The 26,604-nt window shown below is 36.3% G+C and overlaps 1 protein-coding gene across 1 annotated transcript in view; it reads right to left on the bottom strand.

The window, feature by feature from the left end:
- Positions 1–26,604, bottom strand: part of LOC141405697 (uncharacterized) — a 54,079-nt gene that overhangs the window by 12,606 nt on the left and 14,869 nt on the right. Inside the window, exon 2 of the mRNA XM_073990322.1 lies at positions 90–1,173. Coding sequence (XP_073846423.1) covers positions 90–1,173 — 1,084 coding nt within the window. The remainder of the gene's footprint in view (positions 1–89; positions 1,174–26,604) is intronic.

The following is a 26,604-nucleotide window of genomic DNA, read 5'->3' on the forward strand; positions in this document are numbered from 1 at the left end:
AAATCTTATCGTAGTAAAAAATAGCACCTTCTTGCAGGTTCTGGAACAGAGCAATTGTTTACAACAATAACAACAAAATATTTACTTACGTATACCATGCTATACCCAAAACAAATAAGCCCACAGTAGCTGCTGCACTCACTCCCGCTATTAGAGCAACAACATACATGCCCATTTCACCTTTCATACCCAAATGTTCACGCACCACCATGTGGGCATCACCGGAGCCATCCATTACGCCCGGTGTCAGTTGATCCCCCTTCGGATGTAATTTATCAATTAAAGAGGTCATATCCTGGCGTGCTGGTGCCACACCACCCGCTTGGACTTGCTTGACATTTATTGAATTGACACCGGCCGCTGCAGCAGCCGCAACCGATTGAGGTTTAATACGATGGAAATTCGAATTACTGTTTTGTCCAACTATACCAGCTTGTTGAGGTGGTAAAACCATTGTATCGCCGCCTGAAAGTTTTCCCGATGCTTTGCCATCTACCTCAATACCATTCGCATCAACTTGTGGAGTATATTCTTCATATTCATCTAGAACTTGTGAATCTAAATCTTCATCTTTATCACCATCGGCGACTTCATCATCTTCCCCACCGGCATCTTCATCGCGCAGACCATCCATATCATTTGCCGCTTCCATATTACCCACCATATATCCGCCGGCATTTTCATCGACATTTTCATAGTAACGCGGATCATTGGGATTGACAGCGAAATTAATGCGATCCCTTAAATTGTGAATATTTTCCAAGCTGGGATATTTAAAACTAAAATCTTGATTGGTATTATCGTATTGTTCAGTATATTGTAAATTGTTGTTGCTGTTGCCGTTCATGATATTTTGGTTGTTGTTGCTACTGCTGCCGCTACTACTGCTGCCATCAGTATTGATATCGGCATTCTCTTTAAATTTACGCACATAATCATAATCATCGTCATTTTCGGCTGCCATTGCCGCCAACTGTTGTTGACGATAACGTTCCCGCATACGTTCCTCTCTCTGTCGCTGACGCATCAGTTTTAAATTGATCAACTCCAAATGTTGTTCGAATTGTTGTTGTAATCTTCGTCGTGCATTCTCTTCCATTAGCTGGGTCAAAAAGTCCGAATTGACTTCGTAGGAGGAGCTCTGAGCCGGTTGCAAGGGTCTACGACGAAGGCCTGAAAGGTGAGAAAACAAAATGTAAGTTAGTTACCCATTGCATGTACTGACATCGGGAAAAGAAACGAAGTGTGAGATACTTAATTGAACCTTATATGAGAATATATTAGAATCTGCTGTTACTTGTAAACAACAGAATTAACGACAATTTCTAACGATTTTAGTCGTTAATAAATTGTGAAATAATTTTACTGAAATTCTTTGCCCACTTTGTGTAATTTCCATTTAGGTTCATTGTTGCGTATGATTGTTTTCAATATTGAAAAGTTCCCAAAAAGCATACGCCGCTTTTCATTTTAAAATTCTATTCTACACCAACTCTAATATCAAAGGTAAAAAAATCCTTCCTTAATATTTCCAAAAATAATCATAGTATAAGCAGGTCTAATAATAAAATATCCATTAATTATTTTCCACCTTTAAAATTATAAGCTATTTATAATATCAAACGTAATAACTATGGATGACGTCTTTGAAATAGGACTTTGTTGTTTCTTTTTTTTTTTTCTTTTTACAAAAGTTCACAAACATTATAAAGCCAATATCCTTCGAAGCAACAGCCATACAAAAAAATAAAGACAAGATATTAAGCAAATTGATGTTGCTTCCCATTCAAAGGCCCCACCTGTAATTATTAACAACAAGAACAAGAACGAACAACGAAACGAACAAAACCAAATAACTTGCAAACCTACGTGGTGAATTATTTTTAGACCAACAAAAAATAAATACAAAACAAAAGGAATCAACAATCACAAAGTAAGGTATGCCTGTGTGTGTATGCATCAGTGTCTATTGATATGGCGGTGTGTTAAAGGTGTATATGTATATGTATTTCGTTGGTTTATTAGCCTTTACGTGTTGAAATATAATTAAGCAGCGAAAGCAGTCCATAACAAAAAAAAAACAAAACGTAAAAGCCGCGAAATAAACCTTAACTACCGTTGAACGACCAAAAATAAAGAAAATACTTCAACTATTTTTGTAATATCTATTTTTAGCACATTCTATGTTAGCTATGGTTCGTCAGTAAGGTAATAAAGCCAGCAATTGCCAATGAAAGAAACAAATTCAACAAAGAGAAAGGAAATTGTGGTAAATGTTAATATCGTGTAATTGTTGATGATAATGTGTGGAAATGCTACAAAATTGAAAATATTTCTTTTGAAAATTTCTTCAAAATCGTAATATAACATAATTGCTTTGTTCCAGAACCTGCAACAAGATACTAATTTTTACTACGATAAAATTTTTTCGTTACGTTATCAAAAAAAAAATATATATTAAAAATTAGTAGATTCTTGCAGTACTGGAACAGAACAATTGTAACTTAGAACAAAACTATCACAATTATTTGCCACTATCAGATCCCGCGTTTGCTGGCCCGTCGTAATGAGTTTTAATGACAACTTTTTATGGACTTTATGCTTGACAATTCAAAAAGTGGTATTTTCTACCTCACTTTTTTGTTCTATTGTCAAACCGAGGAAGATTTTAAATGTATCTACAGCTTTTGTCTGTAACCTTTCTATTCTCATACGGACTTTACCGAATTTTTTCGCCTATTAATGCTGATTTATTATCGTCCTAGTCCTCTGTCTTTTTACTAATGCGATCTAATTATAAAAGTTAAAAAATGGTTATGTCGAATTCTCCCGCTTTTTGAGGCTTATATGTTTTAGTTTTTCATGGTTGATGGAACGTTGAACATCACCATTATATATATATAGTTTTTCTTGGTCGGAGGCGCGACCACCGTTGTCTCGAAAATTAATTTGCAAGCCGATGTACTCATAAGTTTAGCAAATATAGCGATTCTAAAACAATAAGCCCGGGGTAATTCGTCTATAAATAAATAAAGGGAATTTTGGACCACGGGGCATTCCAGAATATTTTCTGAAAATTGCATGAAATTAGGTTCAAAAAATAAGGTATTGAAAAGAGTGGGTGTGGTCATTAGTTTTCAATATATATTATATTTAAAAAGTGGGCGTGGTTCGGTAATTTGGCTCCAAATATGTACCTAGTATACCCACAACCCCATTGTCTCCCAAAATTTTTGCTGAAACTGATATAATTATAATTTTGGCTTATAGATTTAGCGTTTAAAAGAAAGGCGTGGGGAAGGTACCCCACCTCCTCCGATTCATTCATTCAAAATATACATAACAACGACAAACCTTGAGCTTTTGCTGCAAATTTCATGGAAATTGGTTCAGTAGTATTGGAGATGTAACATATTTAAAAAAAAGCATGCGTGGTCGTGTCTTTAGGCCCCATAGAAGTACCTGGATTGTACATTAATTCGTAAATCTTTAAACCGATACATTCGTAATATTTGCAAATATAGCGTTTTTTAAATATCGTATAGGGGAGGTACGGCGCCCTCTCACTAAAATATATAGCCTATTTCTGGAGCCATCACTGTACGTTCCCTGACAATTTCAGTAGTTTTGTACATGTAACATATTTTAAAAAGTGGGCATGGTCAAGTTTTTGTGCCCCAAATAAGTAGGTAAGGTCGGAGACACAACTACAATTGTCTCGCAAATTAATTTCCAAACCGATACATTTGTAATTATTGTAAATATAGTATTTTTAAAGAAATAGGGTATAGGATAAGTACCCCGCTCCTTCCGAAATTCAACAAAATATGTAGCTTATTTTCACCGGGGTCCGTCAATGTACATACCCTGACAATTTCTGGAAAATCTGTTCAGTAGTTTTTGTAGAAAGGATTAAAAATTGAAATAAGTGGTCGTAAAAGTGGGCGTGGTCAAATTTTTTCTTTGCATAAAAACCTAAGTTGGGTTATGACGAACATTTCAAAAAAAGAATTATCTAAATCGGTCCAGCCGTTCTGAATGTCATTACTAACGAACGACATTTGATTTTTATTTATATAGATTTATCATTAAAATTTTAAAGCATACTTTTAGGAGTACGTGCCATTAACAGTAGTAAACAGGACAATGAACACATTACGAAATCGGTGCTTATGTAAATATTATACTCGTGCCATTACAAAGATCTATGACTAAAATAAAGGTTAGGACTACAATCTTATGATCTTATAAAATCCTATTTGAACTCACACAGTGGCAAATTTTCCAAAAACCTGGCCAAAAATCTAAAAATTAATGGATTTTAACCAAACCTTGGTTACCTATGTTTTTTTGGCCCGCTGCTTTCATTTTTCGTTTTATTTAACCCTTATGTGGGTCATTAAAGGGGTGTTTTTGTTCCCTTTTTACAAAAATCGTAAAAATTACCTATAAAATGTGATCGTTCCGCCGAAATGGGTGACGTAGGGGTGGAAGATACCAAGCAACGTTCCTGACTGGCTTTAACAATGCAAAATCCAGGACTTATTATGGCCCCTATTTCATCTTAAGTGGCCTCCACGTGGTGTCACCTGAGAACTGCCTTTAATAACCATAACAACTTGGGTTGGGCCTCGGGCTATAAAAAAGCAAACTACTATGAGACAACAAAGAATGGAAAAAAGTTGGCGACCCCCGCCAACGTTTTAAGGACCATGATCAGCGAATCTGCACCATAGTTTGTACGCTGGCGGATGTACTTGGAAAGTACAAAGCTGATATTAATGCCTTATACCCTGGACAGCGTTAATTTGCATTGTGATCTGCATTTAATTTTACCCTGACAGACAACAGTTTCTGCATTTACGAAGCAGTTGATTGCTGATTAACATGTATTTTGTTGTTGTTTGCACTGCAATTTTTTGTTTGCACCGCATTATCATTTGCACTGCAATATCCACTCCATGTGTCTCTGAGCATATTCATGGCTCTATTTTACAGTATTGCCATATTGAAATACCCAAATACAATATACATTCAGTTTGATTTTGTGCATTAAGAATGTGGATAATGCACGAATTATTTTGAATTAAGGCAGTTAATGCAAATTAACGCTGCCGTCTGTCTAGGGTATTACAGGAAGTGGAATGGAATCGGGCCGACATAAAGATCACAAACGCATTGTATTACAGCTGCCATGAAACGAATCATGAGCTAGGTGCTGGATTTATGGTAAATCGGAGGATTAAAAACCTGGGCCCTATTCCACGAAACAACTTATCAACTTTTCATTTTGCACTTAGCAATTTTTTGACAATTCGCAAATTTTAAGCGTTTAGCACCTTATTTTTGATAAGTTGCTAAAGATAAGTTGAGTGTGCTAAGCTGATATTAATGCCTTATACCCTGGACAGCGTTAATTTGCATTGTGATCTGCATTTAATTTTACCCTGACAGACAACAGTTATTGCATTTACGAAGCAGTTGATTGCTGATTAACATGTATTTTGTTGTTGTTTGCACTGCAATTTTTTGTTTGCACCGCATTATCATTTGCACTGCAATATCCACTCCATGTGTCTCTGAGCATATTCATGGCTCTCTTTTACAATATTGCCATATTGAAATACAATATACATTCAGTTTGATTTTGTGCATTAAGAATGTGGATAATGCACGAATTATTTTGAATTAAGGCAGTTAATGCAAATTAACGCTGCCGTCTGTCTAGGGTATTACAGGAAGTGGAATGGAATCGGGCCGACATAAAGATCACAAACGCATTGTATTACAGCTGCCATGAAACGAATCATGAGCTAGGTGCTGGATTTATGGTAAATCGGAGGATTAAAAACCTGGGCCCTATTCCACGAAACAACTTATCAACTTTTCATTTTGCACTTAGCAATTTTTTTGACAATTCGCAAATTTTAAGCGTTTAGCACCTTATTTTTGATAAGTTGCTAAAGATAAGTTGAGTGTGCTAAGTTTTAAAAAATGTTTTGCTCTCTTTTGGATTTCTGTTCCACAAACGTCCTCTTCTGCTAAGTGAAAACTTGTAACTGCAAAGTGTATTTTGCTAAGATTGCGCAAAAAATTGTGCTCTTTCGTTCCACAGAAAACTTTGCATTTTGTTTTTGCAGACCAAATTTTGATAAGTTTGCCAATGTACATTGTTAAAAAAGTAAAGTTTTTAAAACGTTACGAAGGGAGATTTTATTCGGAATAATTGAAAACACGGTAGTGATAAGAAATTATAAGGATCGAATTAATTTTTCCGAACTTCCACCCTGCGAATCACACCCTTCTGAACTTCCAGCCTGCGAACAATCCCATTCCGAACTTCCAACCTCCGAACCACCCCATTCCGAACTTCCACCCTGCAAATCACCCCATTTCGAACTTCCAACCTCCGAACCAACCCATTCCGAACTTCCAGCCGCCGAACAACTCCCTCCGAATCACCCCACAAATCGATGTTTCTCGGTTTTACACTTAGACTAAACTATCTTTCAGAGTTTTTTTATTTTATTTTTATTTTGTTCTATTTTCTTTTATTTTATTTTTATTTAATTTTATTTTTATTTTAATTTAATTTTTTTATTTTATTTTATTTTTTTTTTTCATTTTGTTCTCGCGTCCCAAGAAGAAAATAATGCAAAGATGATCGAATGTTCTGTGGAACAAAGATCATCCACACTTTGCAGGAGAACGGAGAGACTCATCAAGATGGTGGAAAAATTAAGCAAGAGAGCACAACAACTTTGCGAAAGAGAACAGTGATAGTAAAATTTGCTAAGTACAAAGAGAACCTGAAAAGTAATTTTGTGGAACAAAATAAAAATATCACTTGAAAATTTTGCCTTTTTTATGCGAAGATCACTTTTAGTATTAATTTTTAATTAAGCTTAATGATCAATAATGCAAGTGGAAAAGGAAAGCCGACGATTCGAACCCACACACCCACCACTATGTGACATGCATGTTTCGCCTTTGGTAAAGGCTCTTCAGACATATCGGATGTGGAGCGGCTTCACTGTCCTCGAACATTTCTTCTTTCAAATGCATTTTCTTTTGTTTTTTTTTACAATAAAATAATTACTTTTTGATAAGTGCAAAGTGAAAAGCGATAAGTTGTTTCGTGGAATAGGGCCCTGGTTTCCAGATCCACTCCGGTTAAGGAGAAAATCCGTATAAAAGCAAAACGATCATCGATTCGGACCATTTCCTTGTAGACCCTAAAGTACACACTCGTCGGGCGGAAGGGTGGAAGCTGGATGTAGAGAAGCTGCAAACACAACAGATAGCACAAACCTATTCCGCTTAACTTACTCAAATGAAGGAATATAGCGCTTCTTGTCCCGATGATGTGGAGTGCAGTGGCAAAGAATAGCCCACTCCCTTCAAACTGCCGCAAAATCTATTATTTGTTACAAAAAACCACCACTACCTAATAGTCCATGGTACGATCGGGAGTGTCGTAAGACTACTGAAGAGAACAACGCGACATACGGGACAACTCTGCTCAAAGGAAAAATATAGGGAGAACAGAAGAAGCTTATTTTCAGAAGAAAAAAGCAAGAGCAGGCAAAGCGTGAGAAACTCGAGATGTACGGGTGTCCAAATGAAGTCAGACAATTTTACCAGACTGAAGGCTATGGTGCAGGCACATTTTTCTGCAAAGATGATGGAAGGCAATCTGGAAACTGATACTAATAGCGTACTGAGGATGTGCAAGGAGCATTTCATGAAGTTCTTAGTATCGAATATGGACGGCAATGAAGATACCCCAGAACCAATCGCAAACGACGTTGTTGAATATCTACCACATAGTCAAAGCGAGGTGAAAATAAATCGGCTGAAAAACAATAAAGCAGCAAGAGCAGGTGTGAGCGTCTATAACGTAATAAAATAATCGGGTCATACCAATGCGTTTGTATACCTTGTAAATCAACAATTGACTAAATCTTCACACTGCTCCAAATACTAGAGAAGACCAACGAAAAACAGTTAGACACATACCATCTGTTCGTCTACTATAAGGCCGCCTTTGTCAGCCCAATTAGATAAAAGTTGTTCCTCTCTAACACACGTGCACATTTTATTGTCGTAATGGAAGGTTCTTCGACTCCACTTGGGGAGACACCCGGTTGTAGTTCTCAGGGCGGCGTTCTGACAGGTTTCAATACTTTACAACTGCATTACACTTATGTGTACCATACTGTAGCCGCATAGAAGACCTGTCGCGTTATATGTGGCTAATAAAGTTTCATTGTCTACACCCAAGTACAGCCGGCTAGGGTCTTCAGGACCTTGTTCCTACATCTCGGGGTGTCGCAGATAGCTATGGCATGCGCGGACGACGTGAATATAACGTCGAATGTTTATCCTGTTTTCATATCCATCGCGTGGAAAAATGTGGTAAGACCGATCAAATAGGAGTTCAGTCTATCATAAATGACATTGGGGATCATCCGAATTCGTAATCAGTGCCGTCTGGAGGGCAATACAAGAAAGGTAGAGGTTAAATAGTCCCGGAGTTATCACCACACCTTGGGAAATTTCCTGTTTCAATACGTGGGTTCGACTTTTTGTTTCGGAATTCCACGTACGAATGGCTATAATTGATTAACTAACTTAAACTTGGCCTGAGGGTAGTCTTCTCGATGTCCTCAAAGAGCGTGGAGTGTTTTTGAAAAGTCGTGGTTGACTCTTTAGCGCTATTGTAGTGCTGTTGCGCTTACGGATCTCATGCTGATGATCGGCAAATGGAGAACTATTTCTGATGATGGTGAAGAAGTAATTCACTAATTCCGGCTCCAATGTTGCATTTCTTCAGCTGATTTATCGATCAACCTGTTGAATTTCAGTGTAAGCTCTGTGGTCACTGGGGTTGACTCGACGAAGCTTATCACGCTTTTATGCTAGTATTGCCGCCTCTGCTGGGACATTTGGTCTCACTTCGGGTATTTGACCAGCAGGGACATCCTTTCTCTAAAGCAGTGATTGGTGAACTCTCTGAAACAAACCATTTAGCTTTCTCACGATTGATGGAAGTGTGGCGTTCAGATATGATGAAGTCGGACGCGGAGCAATATTTCCGCCACAGCTAAAAGTTCGTGTAATAGTGTTGAAGGCTTTGTGAAGCTTGTTCATTCATATATGTATTTAAATGCCTTGAATTTAATTTTTCTGTCTGCAAAGCTTCCACCCGCAAACCATCTTCTCCTGCAGATTTGTTACATTTTAATTGTTCTATTATCTCTTTTATTTCGTTCAATTTGAGAGGGCTTAACGATATATTTGACTTATTTTCTATTGGACTGCTATTGTACATTTTGCTGCGGCATTGTTCATTACTAATATCGTCGAAATGTTCTTTCCATCTATGAATTGGTTTATCATTGTTTGTTAGTACAAGATTCTGCTACACCTTCAATTTGTGAGACTATCTATTGTCTATTTTGTTAGTTGTTGATACTACTCTCTTCTGATAGAGTTGTTACTCAACTGCTCTTTAAATCCGCGGTTTTAAGAAATTGTTGATGAAATGTTCCTCAAGTAATTTGAGAAAAATTAAAATTGAACTTCATTGAATTTTAAAAATAGGTTGTACAAAATACTTTTGTACATACTTTTTACTTTTTGTGTCGAGGCGCTGGAAATTCTGATAATTAAAAATAAATCTTCCACCAAAATTTCCAGCAGCATAAATAAATAAATATTTTATTACCATTATGAGTTCTTATCATAAGTGGTAAATTATAATTCCATATTTCGTGAACGCACCAAATAGAAGAAAGCATTTAAGATCCCACATGCAGCGGTAGCTGTTATCACTAGTGTTGTGTGTGCATTACGAGCGACGGCACTTTAGTTTTTATGACTCTTCTTATGACACACACTATGTTGGAAAATTCTTCATTGATCAACGGATTGTTTGGATTGGTCAATGAAGGGTTTAGAGATAAGAATTAGTGATAGTCTAGGTTAAGAAATATTTTGTAAAGTAGCATGTAAGTTGAACTTTGAAAATAAAAAATCAGTGTCTCATCAGCACCCAACCCTACAGTTCTTATTCCTGAACATAGGTGATGATAAAAAATTGCGGTTTTACGTCAGTAAAGTAAAATTCTGATCACTTTGCGATCTGTTGTAAATCTATAAAAACTAAGTTCAATTGTTTTAATTACAAATTGTTTATTAAAAGTTTGTCTTGTAAATTTCACAAACATATGTTTAAGTAAAAAAGTGTATAGGAAAATTCTATTTCATTCATATATTCCTTTGACGACATTCTTTCTTCTACTTCTTTATACATACTCAATACATGTTGTTATAGCTAGGCTGCAGTTGCCTTTTTATTTATAACAAAAAATTTTGTATTCATTCCTCCATTAGGTTGGGCTGGAAGAAAAAAAATTGCCTCCCATTGGCCATTGACGCATTTTAAATACTCCTTTATCCCCGCGCAACCGGAATTTGTTGTTAGGAATCCCAGTCAGCAACATTTTTGTATTAGAATGAATTTATTTGTATGTATGTATGTGTGTATTCTTGGTTTTCAGTTTGCATTTGTATGCGTTTAATGGGTTCGTGTTCGCGTTCTTGTTGCTTTTGTTTCATTCTTTTTTCTTCTTCTTTGATGATACAGGTTGTGACGTAGTCTAAACCAAAAAATGAAATGAAAGCACGTACAATATTATTCTCCTAGGCCCCCTACCATTATCGCCATTAAAAGTCGCCTAACACCACCACCCATTGCCATTATCAACACCACCAGTCAGCCAGTCAACCATCCAAGAATCAGGCATCCCACCACCACCTCCTGCCAGTCAGTCAATCAACCACCACAATTGCTGCTGCTATTCAGTGAGGAAAAAATGAGCGAAACGTTGCTCTCAGTAAGAAAAGTGTACAGTAAACAATTTTGATATATTTATTGGAAGAGTAAACAATAACTTTGGTATACTCTTTCTTTGTTTAGTGTAGGTAGCATATTCCGATACCGATAAATAATATTATAAAAAAATAATTTATAAATTTTTATTTTTTCATCCGCAGCCTCTTGCACTCAAGATTCAAGTATGTTTTTTTTGTTACATTTTACTGGGAATGTATTGAAGGCAGGCATTAGGACGTATGAGTGTTAATAGAAATATTTGTTAAAATTAATCATACGTCTACTGACTGACCACCTTAGGCTGAAAACACATCCAACGTTTTAGTAAAGCTTTGTGTCATTAGATAAATAAAGACAAAGTGCTGCCAAATTTCAATATTTTCTTTATTCTTCTACAAGAAATGACAAAAAACTTTACTCAAACGTTGGATGTGTTTTCAGCTTTACTTCGTCGGCCATCTACAGAACATTTGCCCCCTAAGACGAACTATGAATAGATTTCCATTCCATCGAATATCATGTTTTGATTTCGTCTCATCGCAATCATATTGACCCCTAGATTTTTTGAAGAATTTTTCTCTGGAACACACCAAGCACTGGCTTATCTAGTAGAGTTGGGTCATCTAGTTCCTAGTTCCTTGTACTAGTTCCAAAACGTATGAGTAACATCATGAAATATAACGTGTGCTGTTAAGTATACGCAGTTCGTGCAAAGAAAAAAAGTGGGCCATTGGAACTGCGAAGTGAACGAGATAGTTCCATATAGTTCCTTTGGCACAACTCTATTATCTACATGCGCACAAGTATCCAGGCTTTGGGACCATACATTAGCATGGGTAGTATCAGTGTTTTGTAAAGCGATATTTTTGTTTAACAAGATTTTAAACTGCATCTGTAGGCTTTTCTTCTTCTTATTTCACATCTGATGTTATTTGTTGTGTTTATGGCTTTGCCGATGTGGATGGTGTATTTAACTTCCTGAAATTGTAGATACCAACTTCCACAGTTAGTCCGAGTTTTACGGACGCATTGCGCTTTGATACTATAAACTTGTCGTCGTTTACTGCCAGATCCATTTTAACAGATTCTGCTTCTTAAAGGTATCAGTTACTTCTTTCCCTGATCGACTCATGATGTCAATGTCGTCAGCATAACCAATTAACATGTGGTGTATTGGTGTATATTGTGTCATTTCTTTTGATGTTTGCAACTCGTATAATCTTTTCCAGTAGAATATTGAGGAAATAACGCTATCGGCTGTGTCCTTCCCCGAAACATCTTCTGGGACTGAACTGTTCGCAGAGGTTCTTTTCTATTTTAACTGATGACCAAGTGTCACCATCACCAAGTTACCATACAAAGCCGAGCGAGCTTTGCGGAGATACTAAATTCAGACATGGCTTGGAATACCTTGTGAACGTAAGAGGCTGGTATAGTCCATCTACTTTGTTGACTATAGGCTCTATTCGTTCGCACAATATCCCTGACACTATCTTATAAGCAATATGGAATATCTTTCAACGTAATGGTCTGTCGAGGCTGCTCTATAATCGACAAATATATGGTAACTGGCGATTTGCATCTCTTGAGCCTTTTCCAGGATTTGCCGCAAGGTAAATATCTGGTCAATGGTGGATTTGCCAGGCCTTCAGCCGCATTGGTAAAGCCCAATTATGTCGTTGACCGTAGACTTTACTCGTTAGATATCCCAGACACCATCTTGTAAGCAATAGGGAACTGACAAATGTACCTATAATTGGTGCGCCCGGTCTTATCTCTTTTCTTGTGGACGGGACACAGAATGCTCAAGATCGCGTTCTTCCTCCCAGATGGTGCTAACTAGCTGATTCATATACCTTATCAGCGTATCGCCTCCGGTTTTTAACAGCTTGCCTGTTAAGCCACTGACTTTTGGGATTGGGATTGGATTTGTGGAATCTTTCGTCGTCTTCGCATCTCCGAGGCTACAAGGGGGGCCAATTCAAATTGGCTAAACGGGACCTACATTTTTTATCGCGAATTGCGTGTCTAACGACACACCATGTAGAGAAGTTTTTCATGAAATACTCAGGGATCAAATCTCAGACCTTCTAAGTACGTGCTTACAACTGCAGAACGGTGGCTTGGATTTCAATAGTTTGGAAAAATCCTATTTCCATATACTGAGCAAACTATCTGTAGTAGTTACCAAATTACGTTGCTGGTCTCTACATGAGGATGTGCCTGTACCAAAGCCATCAGTTTGATGTTTCACTCTTAGGTAGAATTTTCGGACTTCATTCTGCCTCCTGTACATCTCGATGTTTTCACATTCTCGGTTTTCCATTTGTCTCTCTTTCCTGCGGAAATAGCGTTTATCCACTTTCCTTTTCTCCAGATACCTTTCTTGTGTGCTACGCATTGTTGTTGATAGTAGAGTAGCCCTATATGCCGCATTTTTTTTTTTGCAGCAGCAGCATGACCCTTCTGGTCATACAATGGGTTCCTTGGTATCCAAGTATGTGTTTTGCGATTGTTTACATGGAGTGTGCTAATATGTTATCGGGAAGAGAAGTACTTTGATTAAGCAATTGGGCCAGTTGTGTGGAATATGCTTTGGCTATCTGGGTGCAACCGTGTTACAATGGTATGCACACCCGCCGTGCACTATGAACGCCCTTTTTCGATTCCCAAAGCAGGCAATATCAAGTTTTCAGTGTAATGTTGAGGACATTTCCTGAGTAATTCAGCCATGTAGAGCTTACCAACAAGTGGTGTTGTGGTGTCCTAAGACACGCCGCACAGTGGTCGAAATCACTGATCTAGCGGCGCTAAATTAATAACTTGCAAACGAATGAAGATATGTTTCTAAAATTTTGCAGTATGTGTCCGTGGGTAATAATGGGTACTTAGGGTTTCTAGTGGTCACTAAACTTTTCCACCAAAAGTTGTGGACATACATAGGTCCACGTTTGGGTATAGGCTCCTTTTTAAGTACCTCCTGGTTTTCAGTTTTTTGGGGGATTTAAGCTACATTTTCCTCCCAAATTAGGTGTAATTTGGTATTTGGAGTTCCCAGTGGACACAAACATTCTCCACGAAAAACTGTGAACATAGGTCAACGTTTTCATATAGCCCCCATATAACTGTATCCGTCCGATTTTTGGTATTTTGAGGATTTATGTTGATTATTCGGAATCTAGAAAGTCCAATTTAATTTGTCGAAATTTACACCCTCCCCTATTAACAATTGAACAGATATGAATTTAGATATTTTGCTTTTTTTAATATGATGCAGCAAAGTTTCTTGCATTGGATAGTGAATAGCTGAGGGAATATTTACAACAACAACAAAGTAAAAACAAAATTTTAGTCAGTCCCTTCTGGGATTTTTGGGAACAATTATCTGTTTTGATTGCTGTTTACGCAATCCAACATCAGTATTGTGTCTGTTCGTACTTTATTTGCTACGTTTAATCGGCTACATACCTTTGTTGCAACAAGCTGGGCCCTATTCCGCGAAACAATTTATCACTTTTCACTTTGCACTTTTCAAAAGTATTTATTTTGAAAAGTGATAATTTTTTTGTTCCACGAAATAACTTTTCAATTTCTCTTTGCACTACCAAATTTTTTTTAAACCGTTCTCTTTAGCAAAGTTGTTGTGCTCTCTTGCTTAATTTTTCCGCCATCTTGCTAAGTCTCTCAGTTCTCTTGCATAGTGTGGATGCTATATGTTCCACAGAACATTTTATCATCTTTGCATTATTTTCTACTTAACAATTATTAATTATAAATAAAACAAGTAAAAAAGTGTCAGTCGGCTTTGCCGACAGATATATACCCTCAGCCAATGTTCGAATGTATTTAAGGTCTCTTCAGAATTTTGTGGCCCTTTTTGGACATTTGAACTTACCGACAAAAATGTGGATTAGGAACTAACAGCACTAAGACACAAATGTTGAACCTTTGTGGGGGTTGTACCCTTAGGGAGGACCAATATGGACCATTTTAGAAGTTAAACTAAATTTTGACAAAATATTAGGAGTTCCAAAGCTTGGACCAAATTAGTTGCCCCAATGAAGTGATATCGTCCTAGCATTTTGTGACATTTTTTTAAATATTGGGGAGAAGTACCGGAATTTGTGGACCGGTATTGCCCCATGAAACCAAGTTTGGATATAATATGACGAAGACTCAATGTTGGACCAAATCGGTTGAACAGCTCGAGAGTTATCGTGCTCTCCGACAGCCACATTTGGTGATTTTTTACATCTTTCGGGCTGTTTTCCGAAGAAATATCGACTTGCCCCTGCAAAAACTTTTACCGTCGTAATGAAGGTAGCGAATGCAAATCGCTTCAACAAAAATCAAAGTGATTCGAGAGCAGGTCTTAAAGAGAACTTATCCGAAATTGTGTGTGAGAGGTACCAGAAGGAGTAGACAAATATAGTCAATATTCGAACATAATCTATATCTGGTAAATATATTAGGATGTGAAAAGTATGGATTACATCGGTCACTCCCTTCAAGAGTTATCGTGCTCACAATTTTCCAAACATATTTGAACTTTTGTGGGGGAGGTACCTGAAGGAGTGGACCGATATGGCTTATCTTCGAATTTAAACTATGTTTGGACAAAAGGCCAAATTTTGGACCTAATCGGCAGATTCGTTCGAGAGTTATCTTGCTCTCCATCCATTACACACGGTGTTATAGGGGCTTTTTGCATCTTTCAGGAAGTATGGACTTGCCCCTGATAAAACTTGTACCGTCGTATGGGGGCAATAAATACAACTTGTTGCAACAATAATCGAAGCGATTCGAGAGCAGGTCCTAATATGAACTTATCCGAAATTTTGTGTGGGAGCTACCCGAAGGAGTGGACCGATTAAGTCCATTTTGGAATCTCATCTAAGTTTAGTAGAAATTTCACGATGTGCAAAGTATGGATCAAGTCGGTTGCTTCCTTCAAGAGTTATCGTGCGCACAAATTTTCCGAACATTTCCGAACTTTTGTGGGGGAGGTACCGGAAGGAGTGGACCAATATAGCCCATCTTCGAACTTAAACTAAGTTTGGACAAAATATTACGAAAGCCAAATTTTGGTTCGAATCGGTTGATCCGTTCGAGAGTTATCGTGCGCTCCAGCCAGCCAGACCGACAGACAGACGGACGGACATTGCTCAATCGACTCCAAATTGTCTGAAACACATTTGGTGCAAACTACTTGGGGTCTAAAACCATTTCGATGAGGCACATTTTGCCCTATGAAAGTGTATATACCCTCGTTAGCATAAATGCTGAGGGTTTAAAAATAAATAAAATAAAATAAAATGACGTGAAATAAAATAAAATAAAGTAAAACAAAATAAAATAAAATAAAATGAAGTGAAATAAAATAAAGTAAAACATAACAAAATAAAATTAAATGAAACAAAATAAAATAAAACAAAATAAAATAAAGTAAAGTAAAACAAAATAATATAAAATGAATAAAGTAAAACAAAATAAAATAAAGTAAAACAGATAAAATAAAATGAAATAAAATAAAAAATAAAATAAAATAAAATGAAGTAAAATAAAAGAAAAGAAAAATGAAATGAAATAAAATAAAATGAAATAAAATAAAATAAAATAAAATAAAATAAAATAAAATAAAATAAAATAAAATAAAATAAAATAAAATAAAATAAAATAAAATAAAATAAAATAAAATAAAATAAAATAAAATAAAATAAAATAAAATAAAATAAAATAAAATAAAATAAAATAAAATAAAATAAAATAAAATAAAATAAAATAAAATAAAATAAGATAAAATAAAATAAAATAAAATAAAATAAAATAAAATAAAATAAAATAAAATAAAATAAAATAAAATGAAATGAAATAAAATAAAGTAAAACAAAATAAAAAATGAAGTGAAATAAAATAAAATAAAATAAAATAAAATAAAATAAAATAAAATAAAATAAAATAAAATAAAATAAAATAAAATAAAATAAAATTATATTGAAAAAAGTTAAACAAAATAAAGTAAAATAAAATAAAATAAAATGAAGTGAAATAAAATAAAAATATACTCTCAAATAGTTTAGCCTAAGTGTGAAATCGAGAAACATCGATTTGTGTGATGGTTCGGAAGTTCGGAATGGGGTGCTTCGCAGGATGGAAGTTCAGAGGGGGTAGTTCGGAGGGTGAAAGTTCGGAATGGGGTGGTTCTGACGCGGGAATGGGGTGGTTGGAAGTTCGGAATTGGGTTGTTGCCAGGTTGGAAGTTCAGAGTGTTGGAATTCGGAGTGGGTGGTCGGATTGAAGGTTGAAAGTTCGGAAAAAAGTAATTCGATCCTTATAATTTCCTAAAAACGCCTATTGTCTTCTTTGATTGCCCCTAAAAATCTTTAAAAAATCCACGCCTATTGTCCTTTTTGGTAACTCCTAAAAAATATTTAAAAAAAACAAGCCGATTGTTTCTGTGGTTGCCCCTAAAAATCTTTAAAATATAAACGCCTATTGCCCTTTTTGGTAACTCCTAAAAATCTTTAAAAAATCCACGCCTATCTTTAAAAAAAACACGCCTATTGTTTCTTTGGCTGCCCCAAAAATCTTTAAAAAAAACATGCCGATTGTCTTCTTTGGTTGCCCCTAAAAATCTTTAAAAAAACCACGCCGGTTGTCTTCTTTGGTTGCCCCTAAAAATCTTTAAAAACCCCACGCCTATTGTTCTTTTGGTTGCTCTTAAAAATCTTTAAACATCCACGCTAATTTTGGTTTGAAGGGTGAAAGTTCGGAAAAAAGTAATTCGATCCTTATCATTTCTTGTCATTACCGTGTTTTCCCTATTTCCGAACAAGATCTCCCGTCGAAACGTTTTAAAACCTTTACTTGTTTTAACAATGTACATTGGCAAAGAGAACGTTTACCCCGCAAATTTTAGGCAAACATATTAATATTTGGTCTGCAAAACCAAAATGCAAAGTTTTCTGCGGAACGACAGAGCACAATTTTTTGCAAAATCTTAGCAAAATTTACTTTGTTGTTAAAACTTTTCACTTAGCGAAGTTAGTGTCCACATGAGATAAAAGAGGAACCAATATAAGTCCTGGGCTTCGGCATGTTAAAGCCGGTCAGGGCCGTTGCTTGGTATCTTTTATTTTATCTTTGTAGTTTTGTATTTTAAATTCCGAACAAAAAATATATCAAAAATGAATTTTGTTCTCCCTTTATTTCCATGTCCACCGAATAGTTCTCATAAATGTTTGAAATACATTTTTTGAAAACACTAAGAAGAGGAAGAAATAGAAGCAAGAAAAACAAACGCCATAAATAGACAAAACATGAAATATGTACTTGAAGAAATTTATTAATTTTGTTTGAAATACAACAAACGCATGTGCATGTACGTATCTACATACATACATATGTACATTCCTACATGAGTTCAGGATAAAGAAGGCTTCTCAAACAATTTCTGTGATTTCAAAACAAGAATGTCTCAAGAATTCTCAGAAATCTTAAACAAAACATTTTTTATTATCGTGAAACCACTTAACGGCATACCATACATATTTCTATACATTCCGTTGGGCCGATTTACCCCCTTCTTTATCTGGCAGCACTCCAAAATTCTGTTGTTTTATTGTTCTTTGGGTGATGGTAGTCGCTTGGATGGTTGGCTTTTTGCTGACTGGTTAGCTTGATATCGAAATGGGGTGACAATACTGATGGCAATGATGGAAAATGTGATAGAAATGTACACATTTTGTGAGAACAATTTTCTGATTTCCTCCCTTGAAGAACACAAATCATTAAACAATTTTTGTTTTTAAATTTGGGAGCACACGTTAGCGTAAATCTAACCGACTTAAATAGAATAAAAGCAAGTGGACAAATTTAAAATTAATCGAACATCAATTTGCAAAGCGACCAATTAATAGGACCGAAGTAGTCAGTCAGTAGTCGTATGATTAATGTAAACAAAAAGTTATCTTAGCACTCATACGTCCCAATGACGGTATTACTTGCCCAGGAAAGTGTTTGTAGCCAAAAAAGTAGTTGAATCATGAGTGCAAGTGATTCCGTGAAACTAGTCATTATTGGTGGGTACCATAGGAGATGAAAGATACCAAGCTTTAATATGCCACAGCCTAGGACATATTTGTTTTTGCTCGTTCATCTCAAGTGTACACTAATTTCCTCGTCACCTGGAGAGCGCCTGCAACACACATTAAAGGTAGTGAGCTAACATATGCTGCCCGTTCACCCATAAGAACGTTAAAACTTGGGTTTGGTGTTGGGCTAGTAACCCAGTCCTCCATAAAGCTATACTATGAAACAATAGAGCAAAAAAAAAACTCCTCCAAAGATAACGACCCGCGCAAACGTTTTAAGGAGCATGATCTACGAATCTACACCTGGAATGTTCGCACTTTTTATAAATACTCGTAAGATGATGTTTACGAATACGGATGATGATGAAAAATACAAGTCCGATATTACTGTCATACAGGAAATATAATGGATTGGAAAAGGTTTCACAACAAAACCTAAAGGTAATGCACTGTATTATAGCTGCCATAACATAAAGAATGAGTTTGGTAGCGGATTTGTATTTGGTCGGAGGTTAAAACATCTGGTCTCCAGCTTTACCCAAATTAACGAAAGACTTGCTACAATAGGAATAAAGCTAAATTTTTCAAAATCAGTTTTATGCGCGCTCAACATGATTCCACTAAAGCGATTTAATGCCAACATTTTAAAGGAGAATATCTTTGGTCCAACAGTGGGGAATTCATTCTCCACTGTGAAACATCTGGCAATGGAATGAGGCTGATAGACTTCGCAGCGACTAAGAACATGGTAGTTAGTCCATATTTACATTAGGCAGTTTTTCTTGCTGCAATTGTCACTTTGTCGGTGAGAGAGGGTGTTAAGAGCCAAAGGGTTACCATATGCCTCACATCTCTCTCTCTCTCCATCAAACTGACAATTGCAGCAAGGAAAATTGCTTAATGTAAATATGGACTTAGTAGTATCCGATTTAAGCATGTCGACATTCACAAGGGCACCTGGCTGTCTCCAGACCAAAAAACAAGAAATCAAATTGATCACGTTGTAATAGATGGAAGACATTCATCTAGCATGTTGGATGTAAGATAGTTCGGAGGAGCAAACATATACCTTGTTGCAACAAAGGCACGTAGCCGATTAAACGTAGCAAATAGAGTACGAACATACACAACACGGAAGTTGGGTATCGGTAAGCTGCAATCACAACAGATAATTGTTCCACAAAACACTCCAGAGGGAACAGGGGAGATTTTATTAGCTCACCGATATGGGACTTACTGTTTATCACCTAGACCGAAGGGCATGTCTTAAGACACCACTTATAGAGAAGTTTTATATTGTTAAATTAATCTGAAAATGTCGCCATTAGTACACTGAGGGGTATTGTGCCACCACTGAGGGGTATCGAACCAGAGCATTCAGCGAGCATTTCGGGTATGCATGCCATTGCAACACGGTGGCTCCCAGATAGCCACAGCATATTCCACTTAACTAGCCCAATAGCTTAATGAAAGCTCTCCTCGTGCCGGTAATATATTAGCACCGTGGTAAAGTATTGCCCACACCATACAACCAGCCGCAATATCCATACATGGATACCAGAGGTCTTCACCAAGGAACCCATTTATATGACCAGGAGTGTATTTCTGCTAACGAAGAGAAAAAACGACATTTGGAGCTACTTTATAATCTTTAACAACGTGTAACGCAACGTTTTTCCGTAGAAAAAAAGAGAGAAATTGAAAAGCGGTAGTGTGAAAACATGAGATGTTCCGGAGCCAGAATGAAGTTCAAAAGTTCTATCAAAGAGTGAAACATCACACTGGTGGCTTTGGTACAGTCACATCATCCTGTAGAGACCATCTAGCTAAGTTGGTAACTGATAGAGTTGGGTAATCTAGTTCCTAGTTCTTTGTACTAGATTCAAAACATATGAGTGAGGTCATAAAATGTAAGGCGTGATATTAAGTATACGCAGTTTGTTCATACAAAAAATGTGGGCCATTGGAACTGCGAAGTGAACGAGATAGTTTCATATACATAGTTGATTTGACACAAATCTAGTAACTGATTCAAATAGTGTGCTCAGGATATTAAAAGAGGATTTTTCCAAACTGTTGGTTTCCAAGCCACCATGGGCCACCGGATTGCAGTGGTAAGCACGTCTGCGTTGCACTCAGAAAGTCTGCGGTTCAATTCCAGATTTGCATTTCCCAAATATTTCAGCCATAAAGAACTTCTCTACAAATGGAATCGGAAGATAAAATTCGGACTCGGCGATAAAAATTAGATCCAATATCATTGAGCCAATATGAATCGACGTTCAGACATTGATATGAAAGAAGTCTCTCTAGTCCATTCGGGAGAACATATCGACGCCTCCAAACAATAGTATGCTAAGTCGACTTAGCATGTTTTCAAGTTCTTTATATTTTTATATTTAACGTCCTTTAACTTAAATTCTGTCAAATTTCGGTAATAACCGGACAATCCGAACAGAAGTTATAAACAAATATTTACTTAGCATAGTACTGAAGGTCAAAGAAATTTCCAAACTTTTAGAGCTTGTCCTGCAAAACTCGCTTTTTAGAATTAGAAAACTATTATTTAGAGGTGTCAACGTCCTTTAACTTAAATTCTGTCCAATTTTGGTAATGATCGGTCAATCCGAACAGAAGTTATAAACAAATATTTAATTATCATAGTACTGAAGTTCAAAAAAAATTCCACACTTTGAGAGCTTCTCCTGCAAAACTCACTTTTTAGACTTAGCATACTATTATTTGGAGGTGTCGATATGTATGTATGTATTTATATTGGTATCCGATATTAGCGAAGACGACAGATCCAATCCCAGAAGATAGTATTGAATGTATACCGCCCGACCAAGATGAGGTAAAGATATCAATAAACCGACTGAAGAATAATAAGGCAGCAAGGGCCGAGATGTTCAATGCGGAGGCGACACGCTGATAAGGTGTATTAAATTAATTAATTGATTAAATGCTATGGTCAACGAAATAATTGGGCCATACCAATGCGGCTTAGGCCCTGGGAAATCCACCATGGACTAGATATTTACCTTGCGGCAAATCCTGGAAAAGACCCAAGAGATGCAGATCGATACTTGCTATCTTTTTGTTGATTACACTGTGCAACAATTCGAACTGAGGATTTTTTGAAAGTACAGACCCAAAGGACAAGAAACCCTAGTTGGGTTTTGTTGTGTCAGATCCATCTCGGATTTTATGGCCCCATCTAAACATGGTCAAATATTGAGTTTTTAAAGAAATTCGGGGCTATGTCTCTGAAACCAATGCGAATCTTCTTCTGACCTCTGAGGCAAATTTGTAGATAAGGACAAGAATAAAATATTTGGAGAAATAATGAACTCGAAAAACTACATTTATTGCCTCAAATTTCAAAATATATGCAAAAATTCCACAATTTTTATACATTTCGCACCGTTTCTCCAAAACCATTAATTTTTTCTGAATATTTTCTTTTGGAAAAATATTCCCTAAAATGTAATGCACAACTCTTCAGAACATGTCATTGTTGTAAAATGCCACTATGCCGTTGTTTTCAGTACATTTTTCAATTACGATTAATTAAAAATGGCAATAATGTAGAGAAATCCGATATGCGAAAATAAACTGTTGGTGTAAACTGTGTTTGAAATACGTGTTGTAAAAGATATGACGTAAACTACCGCTAAAACAACATGAAGTAAGCATTTTAGAGTTTCAGAATGTTCTAAAGAATTGCTGAGAACTTTATTTGGAAGATTTTTGCAAATGGTTACTTGGTTCAACTCCTAATAGCTTAGCCGTTATTGACCAGAATTTCAGCAATTATGTAAAATTGTCTATATTTTATAGATTTTGATGCCCTAGATGGAGTTTTTCTTATGTGGTTTTTCCAAAAGATAAGTTCTGCTAGTTTAGGGCTACAATATTGCTAAAGACAGCAAGGCCAAATTTCTATTCCTTTCTGATAAATGCAAAAAAGTGTAGATTTAGCCCGGTTTAGATGAGTCCATAAAATCCGAACTGGATCTGACAGGACAAACCCCTACTAGGGTTTTTGTAGTCTAAATATGTACTTTTAAAAAATCCATACTAGAAGTTGTTTGCATTTTCAGTGTTGCATAGTGTTACCAAGCAAATTTCGACAGTTATTTGCGTTCAAATGTATTTCAAGCTATGTCCGAATTGGGGTATCTAAATTCGGACATAAAGTAAAGTAAAGTTTATTCGGCTTTATATGATGACTTTAACTGATTTCCGGTCCTCAGTTAAAATAGGAAAGAATCTCTCCGAACAATTCAGTACCGAAAAAGGTTTCAGACAAGGATACAGGTTTTCGTGTGATATCTTCAACATCCTGCTGAAAAGGGTTATACGAGGTGCAAACGTCAAAAAATAGTAAAATATACACTAATACAACATATGCTGACTTTTTCCCCGATTTTTTTCCGAAGTCGGAACAAAACTCTGCACAAGTTTTCGATTCTGATGTCGAAGTCGTTCCGAAATCGGAACAAAATTGTGTGAAGGTGCCCACGAATTCGGAAAGTTTTGTCGGAAAAAAATCGGAAGGAACATTCGAGTTTTTTCCGAATTCTAAATGAAATCGTTTGAAAACTAGAATGAAAAAATGGGAAATTTTGAGGGAATTTTCGATTTTCTGCACAATTTCGGACAAAACTCTAAAAGAACATTTTCAAAAATGATTTCCTGTAGCGGACATGAATGAACTTTTGTCATTAATACTAAAATATGGTTTATTCTATTTAAGTATTAAAAAATTTCACGCACAAGCCACATTCAAAATTTTTTGAAAAATACTATGAAAAAAAAATCCAAAAATTATTTCCTGTTGCACGAATGAATGACTTTTTGCCTATCATTGACTATAATAGCTTTTATTCCATTTAAATAATGAAAAAGGGCCCGCACAAACTATGTTTAATAGATATGATATATGAAATAAAATTATATATGATATACAATTACACATGTATATGAATGATATGAGAATACATTTAGTGAGAAACAAAAGGTTAAGCAATCATTTTTATTTTGTCGTGTGGCACCAAAGCTTATTTTTAGTTATATATCTGCTTATATTGATTTGAACAATTTGTCAAAAAAGCTCATCTAGAAAAATTTTCAAATGACTTTGAGCTTGAGCTTGTTTTATTTTTGTATTATAAAGGCCCCCACTCATTTATCAGTCTGTGCCGTCAGTCCGATGAACCCTTTCTGTATATGTGACTGACAAGTGTGTAGCACGAACCATCAGTCAAGTCTAAAAATCTTGAATTTCTCCTCCAAAAATGAATGAATTCTAGGTTTTTTTGATTTCCAACACCAACATTATTTTCTGTTTTTCAAAATTATTTATTGACAATTTGAAAATAAACACAATTCACCCAGACTGATGGGGGTTCATTTTGAAATCAAAACTATTATGATTTTCATCAGTCTTGGAAAAATCACACATACATTCTAAAAAAATTCAAAAATTTACACATACTACCATAAATGCTGGCAGTCAGACTGACTAATGGGTGGGGGCCTTAACAAGTAAAAAAGTATCAGTCGGCTTTGCGACAGAGATATACCCTCAGCCTGTGTGAATTGAAACACTTTTTTTTCCCAAAAAAAGTATATATTTAAAGGGATTTGGATAGAAGCTCAAAAAGTTTTGCGGGAAGGTATCGAAAGAAATGGACCGACATATTCCATTTTGAAAGTGGGTCTTATTTTGGATGTCATTCCCCTCGATAGATATCGCGACCACCTGTCGTTTCAGTTGGTCACCATATAATTCACAGGTTCTGGACCATTATATCAGGAAGCATATACTTGCCTACGAAAAACATGATATCGCTGTAAACAGGACCGCTAGGTAAAAGTTTTCAAGGGATCCTCGCACAGACCCTTAACCGGGTGGCTCTCTTTATGAGATATCGCGCGTACTATTTTAGCTAATACTTTCCAATTTTTGTGGGGGAGGTACCGGAAGGAGTGGATCTACAACAGGCATGACCAAAAAGAGAACGGAGAAAATGTGAATGTATTCAAAATATTGGGAACTTATAACAGTGTGTTTGTAAGTTTGTATTCACGCAAGCTATAAAACAATAACAAATCAAAACATTTGTTCTCTTTTGTATGCTCTTTCTGTGCATTCGGGTCGTGTGCGTGTAAATTGCCGAAAATCATCGACACCGCCGTGCCAAATGTGTCCATGCTTGATCTACAAGCACCACCTTCGAATTTCATCTAATATTCGAAGAAATATTACGATATGCCAAATGTGGATCAACACAGTATTTGGTTCGAGAGTTGTCGAGCTCTTCAGGCACTACATGGTGCCATAGAGGATTTTTACAATTTTCGGGCTGTTTTCTCAAGAAGTATGGACTTGCCCCTGAAAAAATTGTTACCGTCGAAATTGAGGCAGCAAATGAAAGTTGCTTCAACAAAAATCAAAGTGATCCCAGAGCAGTTCTTAAAGTGAGCATATCCAAAATTTTGTGTGGGAGGTTCCTGAAGGAGTGGATAAATATAGTCCATATTCGAACCTGATATATATTTGGTAGATATATTGGGATCTGTGAAGTATGAACCAAATCGGTCACTACCGTCAAGAGTTATCATGCGCACAATTTTTCCGAACATTTTTGAACTCTTGGGGGGCGGTACCTGAAGAAATGGACAGATATGGCTTATCTTCGAACTTAAACTAAGTTTGGACAAAATATTACGAAGGCCAAATTTTGGACGGAATCGGCAGATTCATTCAGGCTATTTTGTATAAATAAAATTGTACTGTCGTATAGAGGACAGTGAATAGAAGTTGCTGCATCAAAAATCAAAGCGAGAGCAGGTGCTAAAGTGAACTTTTCCAAAATTTTGTGTGGGAGGTACCCGAAGCAGTGGATGGATTGGGTCCATATTGGAACCTCATCGAAGTCTAGTAGAAGTTTCACGATGTCCAAAGTAGGTACCAAATCGATTACTCCCTTCAAGAGTTATCGTGCGCACATATTTTCCGAACATTTCCGAACTTTTGTGGGGGAGGTACCGGAAGGAGTGGACCGATATAACCCATCTTCGAACTTAAACTAAGTTTGGACAAAATATTACGAAAGCCACATTTTGGACCGAATCGGTTGATCCGTTTGAGATTTATCGTGCGCTCCAGCCACAGACAGACAGACGGACGAACGGACATGGCTAAATCAACTCCAAATTGTCTGAAACACATGTCGTCGAAACATACTTGGTGTCTAAAACCATTATTTCGATGAGGCACATTTTGCCCGTATGAAAGTGTATATACCCTCGATAGCATAAATGCTGAGGGTATAATTAAGATTTTATTTAATCTTAGGTAAAAACTCATTAAAATATGATGCAGGGATATGAGGTTGTAAAAAGTCATAACCCTAATATACATATTTAATACGATTTAGCGCTCCACCGCCGCTTACAGGTTTTTAATATCAGCCGCGAAGAATGAATTCAAGTTTAGGCATTTTGCCCATTTCCCTTTTGAAATGTTTTTACACAGGTGATAAAGTAAAACACTGCTAAACATTTTTGTATTTCTTCATTGGGATTTCAATTTAGTTTATC

This window comes from Musca autumnalis, unplaced genomic scaffold (genome assembly GCF_047663935.1).
Source record: "Musca autumnalis isolate F117 unplaced genomic scaffold, ASM4766393v1 scaffold_5, whole genome shotgun sequence".
In the NCBI taxonomy this organism is placed as follows: domain Eukaryota; kingdom Metazoa; phylum Arthropoda; class Insecta; order Diptera; family Muscidae; genus Musca; species Musca autumnalis.